The 13,372-nt window shown below is 41.2% G+C and overlaps 1 protein-coding gene across 1 annotated transcript; it reads left to right on the plus strand.

Moving 5' to 3' along the window:
- The first annotated feature begins 51 nt into the window (after positions 1-51).
- On the plus strand, positions 52-12,993 carry CCNE1 (cyclin E1). Its single transcript, XM_031615134.2, has 11 exons — positions 52-208; positions 307-397; positions 620-688; positions 6,185-6,327; positions 6,415-6,550; positions 7,813-7,959; positions 9,682-9,777; positions 10,132-10,266; positions 10,352-10,463; positions 10,554-10,711; positions 11,516-12,993. The coding sequence occupies exons 1-11, from the start codon at positions 195-197 to the stop codon at positions 11,636-11,638; spliced, it is 1,224 nt and encodes a 407-aa protein (XP_031470994.1). The 5' UTR covers positions 52-194; the 3' UTR covers positions 11,639-12,993.
- The last annotated feature ends 379 nt before the right edge of the window (positions 12,994-13,372 follow it).

Raw genomic sequence — 13,372 nt, forward strand, 5'->3', positions numbered from 1 at the left:
CGTCCCCGCGCCCCGCCGCCGCCGCCGTCGGGCGGGCACCGAGCGCCGCGCCCGTGCTCTGGCCGGGGAGTCCGGGCTGCGAGAGCCGAGCGGTCCCGGGGCGCGGCGTGGGGCGGGGGGCGGCGGGGCCTTTCCGCGCCTCGCGGCTCTTTGTGGGAGCGCGGCCCTCGGCTCCGCTCGTGCCCGCGGGCAGCATGCGGCGGGAGAGGTGAGTCCGGCCGGCCGCGCGGGTGGGCCGGCTCTCCGTTAGCGAGGCCGGGGGACGCTCCCCGCGGGCCGGCCCTCACGCTTCTCGTTTCTTGGCAGCGACTGCGCGGAGGAGAAGGCTCCCGCCAAGGGGGAAGGGGGCGCCGAGGGGGCCGTGCGGGCCCGCAAGAGGAAAGCCGATGTGGCCACGGTGAGTGCAGGCCCGGCGGGCGGCACGGCACGGCACGGCCTGGCGGGCGGTGCGGGCCCGGCGCTGCTCCCGCGGCCTTTTGTTGGGGGGGGGGTGGCCATGTGCGGCGCGGGCGGGGGGCTGTCACGGCGCGGGGACCGGCGGGGCTCGGGCACGGCGTGGGGCTGAGCGGTGCGCTGAGCCGCGGCCCCTGCCCCTAAATCTCTGCGTTTCTTTTTGTAGTTCCTCCAGGATCCCGATGAAGAAATGGCCAAAATTGAAATGAGTAGGAAAAAGCAATACGAAAACCAGGTAACGAACGTGGCCTTAGATCATCTTAATAGCCTGTTGGTGCAGGATGTTGGTATTGCAAACACAATCCCACAGATATGCAGCAACCCCGTGCTGCATGGCGGTGGCTGAGGGGCCACCAGCCCAGGCTGTCTGTGAAGACCACAAACCACTCGGTGGCACAGCCCGCTTTGGAGCCTTTGCAAGAGACGAAGCCTACATTGGTCTAAACCATTACATGAATGCTTCAGTGTACCTGAATGTCCTGGGGCTGCCAGGCTGTGCCCTACAGAAGCCTTCATACACACTTAGTTTTCCACACTGACGTACCTGGAGTCTTGTAGGAGTTCAGTGGTTCACTTATGTGCTGTATCCTGCAGGCCAAAGCATGCGGCCCTTTGGCACGCAAACAGAACCGGGTTTTGAGATGGATCTCTTGGTAACCCTGTCTATGCTTACATATAACCTGGGAGAGAGGAAGGATCACTTGTTCCTTTTGGTTAGCTCTGTTCTCAATGGCAAGCGTTTGTATTGGATGGAGGATGGAAACTTGAATTTCCAGATCAGAACTTTGAAGTTTATACTATTAGATACTTCTGTGGTGGGGAAGTAGGCTTCATGCTTCTGCAGATGAAAGGGATGATTTTTTTTAAAGCTGTTTATGCTGTAGGCCAAAGAACAAATGAGGCTGCTCGCTGGGGTTCGTAGTGCCCAGTGCCAGTTTCCAAATAGGACACTTGGCATGATCCAAGCTACAAAGTCAGAATGAAGTCCAGTAGCATCCCCTAAACTACTTAGTGCTGTTCTTATGTTCTTCAAACTTGACACGCTAGTGGTATTGGTATTGGATGCTTTGTTGGTATTATGGAATTGAAAGCAAGATGCCTTTGTGCACTGAGATGCTTGCTCTAAATAAAAGAGCAAAATTAGCCTCTCGGAAGTGGTTTATTCTTCTTTTTGATTCTCTCCTGTGCATATGCACACACATGCTCGCTCACTCTGTTGCGAGGACTTCAGCCAGTTAATGCACATGCAGGGTGATACTTAAGCTGCAAAAGTCATGATCAGGGAGTACAGACTGCACTCATTTGGTACGCGAGACTATGCATAATGTCGCACATCTAACCAGAAGTGGCAGCTGGAAGTTCTAAGACTAAAGTGCTACCATAACAGATGGGCATCATTGTTTGGAATGGCCTCTGCTTGTTGCAACTGCGTACACTAGTTATCAGTCAACATATTAAGCAGGGCTCAAATGGTGAGCATTTAATGAGGGGATCTCTCCTTCCCTTCTGTTTTTCTTTTGTGCAGTATATTAAACTAATTTCTCACTTCTGACAAGGAAGAGCTGCCTGTCCTTCTCTACAGACCCCTCCTTTAGCAAAACGTTCTGTAAGAGCTGGGCAAGGGCTTCTCCTAGATGTTTGTTCCACAATAATAAGGTATCGTTGGAAAAATCCTTATTACAGACCTAATTTTGTCTTCTTTCAAGAAGACTGGGAAGCAGTTTGAAATATATTTTGCACAGGTTTATCTTCAGCTTTGGAAGTAGATACAGGATTCCAATTTTCTGGGTTTTCTTCTTTCTTCTTCTTCTTCTTTTTTTTTTTCTTGTTACTATTAAATGCTACTTCAGGAACGATAGGTATAGCAAAATTCAGATAACTCAGGCAGGAGGCATTCAAAGCATTATTTAGGAATTTTCCAAGTTATCTTTAGGATACCGGTGGGAATTTGACCCTTTGATTCTGTAAACTGTAGATAAAAATGGATACCTGTGTATCAGTCTCTACACAGAGAAGGTTTTTTGTTATGACAAAGTAGCCAGATTGTTACAGATCTGTTTAAAAAAGCTAACATTTGGCTGCACAGCAGCAGCTCTTCAGTCTATGGTGTGACACAAGCTATTCTCTGATATAAATTGCCATGGGCCACTAATGAGAATATGTTTATGGTTCCAGCAGCAGTATCGCAGGCTTGTATGATAACCAGTGAGATAGTTATTCTGTTGAGGCACAACAGTTCTAAAATGCAAGCAGCTATAAATCCGCTGCAGCCTACACCACGTGACTTCTGCATTAAATAAATTGTTTACTGACACTAGGTTATACATGAGGCAAAATATCGTAGTCACATCCCACTTTATGGCATCTTCATAGTCAATTCATTAGTTTGCTTCTGTTGAACATAAGGCCCGAGTTCTTAATTAGAATGCTGTTACCCTTTATGTGATGGAAGGGTGGCTATATCATGAGGTTTGTGACAGCAGAATATCGCATCAATTCTGTGTTTGATTTTGGAGTACTGGCACTGCTGTAATTCTGCAAGCAATTCTCATATTAATTCTGGCTGCTTTCTATGGACGGATGCACTTCCAAGGCTCTGCATAAAGCTAAGTTCATTTAACTTGATTAGAGTAATCCGTGCAATTATGATAGGAAATGCATGTTCTCCTGAATCTAGGGTGGAGAATGGAAACTAGAAGTGGTAAGAAATCTTCGGATGGGGATAGCTAATCTCTTCAGATAGAAAGGAGACAGAGCAAGCTTTCAGTAATCAGTTTTGATCAATTTCTCACTGGCCATTTTCCAGAGTCTAGTCTTACTGTTGTCAAAATCTTCTAACAATCTTAAAATGTCTTCTGAAGAGATTCTTTAACAAGCCTAGGTTGCTTCTGAAAGGTAAAATTAAAGAAACAAAAGAAAAATGCAACAGTTACTACAACAAAAACCTCATACACTTAAACAAGTGAACAACATCAGCTATATCCAAGTTGAGAGCCTGACTCAGAAAATTAAAAGCGTCAGAAGCTCCTATGCTGTTCAAAAAGAATTGGAATGACTGAATTGTTGCTCTTCTTTCTCCTCTTCTTTTGATAATTCTAGACTCTCTTTCTAGTGGAAAATCCTCTACTTCAACCTTTATGGCTTCCTGTGAGTGGAAATTGGTTGGAATTGTTGGTCTTAATGCTTTCTGATAGGCAAAGTAAGGCTGCAGTCTAGTAGTTGATGGCTGTCCGCTCAGAAATGCTACTTTTTGAGGTGAGACAACCTGACTTTTCCCTCTCCTGCTTCTTTGACTTTGGTTTTCATGCTGAAAATCCAGTGACACTGCTGTTTTTAGTGCAATTCTGGGTTACTGTCATCTCCAACATTCCTGTTGGCACCTTTTGCCCCCTAGAAGCTTCACTGGTGGCTCAGAGGGGCACAGGTGTCTCAGGACTTTGTGTGGCTCATTTTCTGAAGGCCCTGACTGCCGCAGTGACCCAAATAGTCACTACCTGCTCTATTTGGTGGCTGACCTATGTGCCCATAGATGTTGCAAAGTTCCATTTCAGTGAGTGTTTGGTACGTTAGTGACTGATGACATGCTACAGAAAAATGAGGTATGAGAATGTTTGGGTTAAAAATATATTCTCTCTGAATTCTAGGGTTTTCTTTGTTGGAGCTGCATGTGTGCTTGACTGTTCCGATGCAAGTCTTTGATCTGCTGTGTTCTGCCCTTGCAGGTGTTTCTTCTAATGAGCGTTCTCATGTCCTACCTCTACGTAGTTTCCAGTTATGTGCTTTAGGGCTTGCACTGTGCCAGCCCAAAGGAAGCACTTCCTGATGATTGCCTCAGGTCCTCCTCACCTTAAACTGTTTCACTTTCAGTAGCAGTTGAGCAGTCCTTTTATCTCCTTACAGTTACAGTGTGATGTTCTGCAATTTCTCAATACTGCTTCTTGGTTTCAGTTGAGTATCTTGCTAAATCTGCTTTAAAGAATCAGGAATCTAATAATCTCACTCATTGACCAAAAAGTCAAAACTTTGCTGTTCCTTCACTTCTGCTAATTCAGACTTCTGTCTCCCTTCTTGCTTCTGAAGGCACTGCATATTCACTTCCATTCTTATCTCTAGCTAAGCTACATGCTTCACTTGTGTTCTACCTCAGTTGTATTGGTGAGCTGTTACCTAGTAGCTTTGTTTTCACTTCTTAAGACATCTAAGAAGGTCTTGAATCTTGATTTGTTTCCTTAGAGAAGATAGAGTGATGAAATCTCTCTTAAGTCAGTGGCTGTGTGGTATCTACTTTGGCTGAGAACAGTGGAACAGATCCCTTTTCTTTTAGCTACTGCTGGTGTAGTAGGCACCTTCAATTAGATCAAATGCATGGCCTTTCTGCTGGTTTGTTGATTAACTGATAAGGCATTGCTTCTCCTAATGCTGTTGGCAGCTGGACTTGCCATGCGGCTGGGAGGACAAAGTGTGACTACAGTCTAGATTTGAGGGAGGACAAAAATTAACTGAAAGCAATGCTAATGTGATGATCAAACTTTGACTTGATAAGAAATCTGTCAATTTGATACTACAGGTACTATTCTTTTTCCCTTCCACTCCAACCCAAATTAAATCATGGCATGGGTGCGTAAGTAGCTATGCTAGATTTGCATGTAGAACCCTGAGAGGTGAAACTACCTCTCTGTCTGACAGTAATACAATGTCATAGCTGCAGGAGAACTGTGGCTTTCATTTCTGAAGTCAGTAGTTTCTGTTTCTGAAGCTGGAGGTAGGGAGTAGCCATTTTGCTGGAAAGTGATGTCACTTGTAGCAGTGACAGGGCAAAAATCAGGTGTGGAAGCTTCTTTGCCAGGGGCAAATTGTTCATACAGAGCATTTTACTAACACCTAATGAGTCTTCTGTTTTTGTTTTTTTTAACTGTTATTTCTTGAAGCATGTTGTGATTCTTGTTAAGGATCTATGTCCCTTCAGTACTGCGGAATAGATTGATTTGCAGCAAGATGGCTGACTTTGCTCTTAAGCAGAAATGCTGAATTTTAACTTGCTTAGATATGATGATGTGGGGCTGACTTTGTATTCTACAGTGAAATAAAATAGTGTTTTCCTAGGAAACTGAGAGCTACTGGTGAGAGCCTAGTGAAGGACCCTGAGATAATGAAGGGAAGAAAGCATCTATCCTGTGAGGGTGGCTTGGAGGAAAGCAGGCTCAGGGATCACAGAATGGCCAGGGTTGGAAGGGACCTCAAGGATCATGAATCTCCAACCCCCCTGCCACATGCAGGACCACCAACCTCCTCATTTAATGCTAGACCAATATCTCATCAGTGCATATAAATACCTGAAGAGAGGGTACAAGAAGATGGAGCTCTTCTCAGTAGTGCCCATTGGTAAGACAAGAGGCAGTGGGCACAAAATGAAATGCAGGAGGTTTCTTCTGGATGTCAGGAAACTTCTACTGTGTGGGTGACCAGAGTGCTAGAACAGGTTGTGAATACAGAATGAGGGATCTTCTTGGAGATGCTCAAAACTGCCTGGATGTAGTCCTGGGCAACCTGCTGTATGTGGCCCTGCTTCAGCAAAAGCATTGGGCCAGATGATTTCCACAGGTTATTTTCAGCCTCTGTGTTTACAGAGGTAATCACAGTTTGTTGTGGTTTATTTCTAGTGTGCTATTATTTACAGCTAAAATCATTACTTTTACAGCCATAGCGTAAAATCTTCTTTTTCATTTTATAGCTGTCCTGGAATAACATTAACAAAGATCCCCATATGCTGATTCCTACTCCAGATAAAGATGATGATCCAGTTGGTGTTGATTACTCTCACTTCATACATCTGAATGTTGCTTCAACTAGATCTTCACCACTACCAATTCTGGGGTAAGTATGCTGCTGCTTTGCTATTGCTTCTCTGCCTTCCTTTTGTCTTATGATTTTAAACTGAGCATGTTCATCTATCTGTCTTAGCTGGGCAAACAGAGATGATGTATGGAAAAACATGATAAACAAAGAGGAGACATATGTGAGGGATAAACTGTATATGCAAAGGCACCCTCTCCTGCAACCTAAAATGCGAACAATCCTTCTAGACTGGCTAATGGAGGTAAGCTTTTCTGGGTCTGTGCCTACTTTAAATGTGCTTTTGTTGAAGTATGCTAATAACTGTCATGAGCACTTTTCATGACGTTTCACAGTCCATTTAGCACTAGCTACTTGTCTTCTATTAAGTTTGTCTGTGAATGGTATCAAATATATATTTGTGTGTGTATGTGTATGTGTATATATGGTCAAATATACACGCAATGGATTGAGTTGATGGTACATGAACTGACATACTGGGTCGAGCAGCCCGAGCCTCCAGTGCTCTGATCTCAGCTGGGTCACTGGTCTGCTGCATGGCTTTGTTCAGATATTAATTTAAATGAATAGTGTATAATAATCAGTTTGTCCCTAAAGCTCCACAAGGTAAGCTTAAGGTCACACAACAGATTAAATCCACACAAATGATTATTTAAGTTACTATAAGGAGTGTGTGGTGTCTTAGAGACTAGGACAATCTCACAACATAGAGTGATAGAATGGGTCAGGCTGGAAGGGACCATAAAGACTGTAGTTTCAACTCCTTGATGTGGGCAGGGGCACCTTCCACTAGACTAGGTTGTCCAAGACCCCATCCAACCTGGACTCGAGTGCTCCCAAGGATGGAGCATCGACTACTTTCCTGGTTCCAGTGCCTCATCACCCTCTGTGTGAAGAATCTCTTCCTAACATCTAATCTAAATCTATGTTCTTCTAGTTTAAAGCCATTAATTATTCTTGTCCTATTGCTATATTTCCCCATAAAAAAAAGACCTCTCCATCTTTCCTGTAGGCCATCTAGGTACTTGTAGGCTGCTGCAAGTTCTCCTGGAACTTTCTTCTCTGTTACTTGCTTGTGGAATGGGTAGCAACTCTGCTGTCTCTATGAGAGTATTTTTGATGTTTGAATGACAAGATATCATGTTTGTTCTTGATTCTAAAGCAGTTGTGAGAATTTTCTCTTCTGAGGTGTAGAAATGATGCATGTTTGTGAATGTGAGGAGCTGATGTTCCAATATTGTTAGAATGTGCTCCTGTTTCATAAAAGGGCTTCCACTTGGATTTGTTATTTTTTTGAGAGAGGGATTTACTGTAGTGGTGGTCATCCTGTGAGTCAAAGGAAACAGCTTAGCTCTTGCTCTTAGCTAATATGTTAGTTTTCAGTGTCAGTGAAGCAGAAGTCAAATATGAAATTGTATGTCTAGGTTTTACATTTTTAATAAATCTGTAGCATCTGTTCTTGACTATTTAAAATTGTTCTTGATCTTTGTATCTCTGTTTCTCTAGGTTTGTGAAGTCTACAAGCTTCATAGAGAAACTTTTTATTTAGCACAAGATTTCTTTGATAGATTTATGGCAACACAACAGAATGTTGTAAAAACACTATTGCAACTTATTGGAATCTCTTCTTTATTCATAGCAGCAAAGCTTGAGGTAAATATCTGTTTTTTTCTAAACTTAAATATATGGTTGGACAAACAGTTCACTTACTGTACACTAAATGCATTTTGGGAAGCTTTTATGGAGCTTATTACTATGACTTGAGCAGGAGACAATTTTTATTTTCAAAATCCTTCTTATATTTTAGAATTGGCTAAAATTAGGGCTAGCTAACATACCACTATCTCCATTTTAAAAGAGTAGTCTCTTCAGTGCTTGAATAACTCAAAATGTTTTTAATTGTTGTTGCTAATTGAGTTTTTGGCTGGCTGCTATATGCAGAGACCACTTGTTGCAATTCTACTGTTGGTGGAGTATCTACTAGATAATACAACCCAATCCATTTTTATTTACTGGCATAAACAGAGCTATTAAAATAGGGCTTCAAAACTTCTCACTCTTTTAAGAGGCATATTTCTTTTAAGAGGCATATTGATGTTTGATTTGTTCCTAAGTATAAATTGTATTGCTACTGCTGTAGTTGAACCCAGCAGGTGGCTCAGCACCACAGTCATTTCCTTACTCCCCCCCTTCCCAGTGATCTCACTAAGGTGGAGAATCAGGGGGAAAAAACATGCAACTCGTGGGTTGAGATAACACTATTTACTAAGATAGAGAAAATAAAAAGGCTAATAATTACAAATATATATTTGTTATGTGTGTGTTATATATACACACACACACACATAACAAATATATATTTGTGTATATATATATTGTGTATATATATTTGTGTATATATATATATACACACACATAACAAGTGATGGACAGGCAATTGCTGAGTGCCCAGCTTACCTCCCAAGCAGTGGAAGAGAGTGAGCTGAACTTCCACCCTCTCAGAATGCCTCCTGCATGATGTCGTAGGGTATGGAATATCCCTATGTCTGGCTTAAGTCAGCTGTCAGAATTCTGTTCCCTTCCAGCTCCTTGGCCCTTTGCTGAGAATGGCCTTGGCTCTGTCCAACACTGCTCACCAGCAGATATACACATCCGTGTGTTATCAACATTGTTTTTCTCTCAGAACCAAAACATAGCATCATACCAGACACTATGAAGAAAACAATTCTGTCTCAGCTGAAACTAAGATAGCTGCTTAATCATTAGGCTTCATTCTAGATCTCTGTTTAACCTGAAGCTTACACTTGTTGAGCAGTTAGGCCAGGATGTGTCCTCATGTTGAAAAGCAGCTCAGTTCTGATGGTAGTGTTTGAGGGCTCTCTGTAATCTGTTTCCAATCCACTGGAATATCTATGGTTAATTAGTATTTGTTTGCTACTTACAAGACTTGAGGTCATTACTCTAACGGTTTTTATAAGGCTGTATATCCTGGTAGGTGTACAAACATCTGTGACCAGTAGAGCTGTATTTGAATACAAGAGATAAAAGATGTTTTCCATAGGCTGCATTGAAATAATCTTGATGCCATTTTCAGTATACTGTATGCACCTCAGTGATATTGTGGTCAGTCAATGCATGTTGTACTGATCTATCAGAAGACTTTTAGCAGAAAGGCTGAAAAAGAAATGTGTTTTCCTCTGCCTTTAATATACATAATCAGTTAGGATGGGGCAAATGGCTATTTTCCTTTTTTTTTTCCCCTCCTATCTATTTTGAAATGCTGGAGTGGCACTGGGTTGTTCTGCTTCTTAGTACGTGGGAGGACTAATTATGACCTATTTGTCAAACTGAACACTTGATCTTTCTGTCTCTCAGGAAATTTATCCACCAAAGTTGCACCAGTTTGCCTATGTTACAGATGGAGCTTGTACAGAAGATGAAATCCTCAGTATGGAATTGATCATTATGAAGGTAATATTTCAAAGTGGTCCAAGTGGAATTTGTTCTTTTTTTTTTTTTTAAGGTATAGCATAATCAAACTAAAAGCAAGAGGCTCAGTTAATCTTATGTGCTGGTAAGAGACAATTTTCTAATTAGAAAACAGTGTCCTCTAGGTAACAGGTGATTTAAAGCATCCATCAGTGCGCAAGTATTTAACAAAATGAATTGTTTCCTCCTATCAGTAGGAGGAGGTGTGGGAAAGAATTGATTTGCATGTTCCAAAAATGCCTTGCCCAGCTTACTGTCTAGAGTAAATAAAGCTGCATGGTCTCACTTAAGAACTCTTTATTAATACTGAAGTGCTGTGTATGTCTACTCTTTCAGGCTCTTAATTGGAACTTAAATCCACTGACAGTTGTATCATGGCTAAACATTTACATGCAAGTTGCCTATTTAAATGAGCTTTATGAGGTATTGTTGCCACAATATCCACAACAAATATTTGTACAAATAGCAGAGGTAAGATTGATTCCATCCTTCAAATACTATTTCATCTGAAAAAAATGTTTTGCAATAGACTTATTAGACATCTGTCATCTTGTAGCTCTTGGATCTCTGTGTGCTGGATATTGGCTGCTTGGAGTATACATATGGTGTACTTGCAGCTTCTGCTTTGTACCACTTCTCCTCATCTGAGTTGATGCAGAAAGTTTCAGGTACATAAGAGTGGTATTTATGGATTGCCTAATGTATTTACAAACATGAAATCTTAAGCCAGGCAGGTAAGCCTATGTCTTGTCTTCTAGGTTATGAATGGTGTGAGATAGAGGAATGTGTAAAATGGATGGTTCCATTTGCTATGGCTATAAGGGAAGTAGGAAGCTCCAAACTCAAACACTTTAGAGGTATAGCTCCTGAAGACTTGCACAATATACAGACGCACATAAACAGCTTGGATTTGCTGGTATGTATATGCATACTGAAGGCAAAACTGCCTAAAATCTCTAAGTGTTGTTTCTTCTATGGCTTGAACGTGAATTGAGTTCACATGAAGCATTATCAGATTGAGATTGTATAATGAGTGTAAAAGGCCTAAGATTGTATGCTGGTTGCAAAATTACCAGGGAAAAGACCTGGCTTGTACAGTAGTTAGTATAAAAAGGTGGCCATGATTTTAGCCTATTATATCAAAGGACAAATAATTTAGAAACGGGAAGCGTGTTTCTGCCTTTTCAGATACTTACAGTATGGTTTATTAGGCCTTTATCTAGAGGAGATGTGGGTAACATAACATCACCTGATGAAAAAGAAAATTAACTAATCACTTGAGAGTGATGTTGTGGGGCTGTTGTGTGACACTGGTGGTTGACAAGAAGTTGAGCAACAACGGTTTTTAGCGTGACAAACTTGCAGAGGATCAAAATCATGTCCATCAATTTGTACTTAACCTAAACTATGTTTTTTCATTATTATTAACTTTTTTGTTACCTGGTTACAGTAGAAGTTAAATCTCTTAGTATTCAGTCGCTTCTTAATTTTAAATCTTGAAGATACCGTAATGCTGACAGTCAGATTCTAAAAGTGAATGTTAATTTCTTGGAGTTTATATTCACTGGCTATTGTGTCCTGCATGCACATGATAGATTAGCAATCAGGAAATGAGTATTAAGTTCTAAAACCCTGAATTACAGTATTGATCTGTTGCATGAATACACCCAAGTGAAGATTTTTTTATTTTTTTTTTTCTCTTTTGCTGTGCTGCCTTCAGGACAAAGCTCAAGCAAAACAAGCCATATTGGCTGAGCAAAATAGGACTTCACCTTTTCCCACTGGTGTCCTTACACCACCACAAAGCAGTAAGAAGCAGCCCGCTGGACTGAAGCCGATATGACTGTACGAACTGTTTACAGATGATTTTGCTGAAGTGCCTGTTCTGCTGGTTCTAACTCCTGCTCCATTATGGAAATGCTGCCGGTGACATTCATAAGCTTTTATGGAATTTGAAAAGGAAACGTTATCTTTTTCATGACAGAAGATTTTTTTCTATTTGAAATATTTTTATTGAACGTTAAAATATTTTATAGAAATGGATCGAGTACGCCAGCCACTTAAAAGAACACCGAAGAGTGCTCCAAATGCTGCTATTGAGGGTGATGCTTGATGTGACCAACTGTTCAGAAAAAAAGGCTTAAAGTTTAGGTTATTTACCGTGCCTGTTTGTCTTTTGAATAATCAGCAGTTATGCAGTTCCCTGTTGACAACTGGGCAAAACGTGCTGTGCAAGGCGACATTTCAAAGCCTCTTTTTCAAATGGTTGGCTTACAACCTGATGCCTTTTTAAGAAAAATCTTTATTGTAAATGCTGCTATGTCTCTGTGTATCCATTTTTAATAAAAATGCTGTCTAAGACAGCTGGTTTTATGTATATTCCTATTTTTCTTTTGATTATGGTCAGCTAAGGTTTTTCAGACTGTGACCAGTAGTGTAGTGTGGGAACTGGGTGCAACGAATATAGTAACTATCATCTTATTTATTTAGCACTACTAGCTTACCAATGGAAGTTTCATTTTTGGATATTAAGATAAATTTTTATGTTGATTTAGATTTTTCTTATTGAGTTGCACATGATAAGAGGGGATAATAAACGTGACAAGTGTTTGGGGAATCCTTCCACAACACGTGCTAACAATCAGTGTGTTCGGAACTTCTTGAGTCAGTGTCTGCATCATTGTATTTAACAGCAAGAAGCAATGGGGAGAGAAGCTTGCCTTTATTTTAAATGTAATAATTAAAGTTTTGGGATTTTGGCATGTACTTTGACAACAAGTAATCTGTGCAAAATTGAATTCTGGGATGGCGTGTGCCTGTAAATCTATTGTTTATTGGAAGCATAGTCCTTGACCTTTATAGTATCTGGGAGTTCATAGTAAGACCATTTCTGAAGGGAAATAGATGCAAAAACAGTTGCTGACTTTTTTTCATGGTGTTCACTTTGAAGGACTATTCCACAACACTGAGAGCTTTTGTGGCTATACCAGGATTCACCACGTCCTGTAGATTACTTAGATGCTACATTTGTATTTCTGGAAGCTGCCTCTCTGCTGATGGTTAATCTTTCTAAATGTAAGTTTCCACCAACATTGCTTTTAAGTTATTCTCCCTTTCCTTTCTCCCCAACCCAGTATTCTGATAAATGTTAAAGCTCTGATATAATAAATATGCCTTCTGTAACTAATGGTAAGCAAATTATTTGGTGCTGCTGGCTTTTTTTTTTTTTTTTTCCTCTTGCAATGAATGGTTATAAATCCTGTGTTAACAACTGCAGATATAAGCTGAACAAGATTGCTGGTGCCAGCTCAGAGAGGCTTTCATTTCTTGGAGTGCTGCATGTCCCATGTCCCGGCCAAGCAAACTTCATTTGCCAATTAACAAGCATTTGTAACAGTGGAGGAGTTGTCAAGACACATTTTAATACTTGTCCTTAAATTTAGAGCCCAAAACCTGAGGAGAGGGAAGAAAGCAGAACAAACAAGAAAAAAAGAAAAAAATGCCTCCTGAAAGGTGCTTTCTGGGCTTAATTTTTGAATCTCTCACCAAGCACCAGCATGGGAGTTTCTGGTACTTG

Source organism: Phasianus colchicus, chromosome 13, assembly GCF_987193195.1.
Source record: "Phasianus colchicus chromosome 13, bPhaCol1.hap1.1, whole genome shotgun sequence".
NCBI lineage: Eukaryota > Metazoa > Chordata > Aves > Galliformes > Phasianidae > Phasianus > Phasianus colchicus.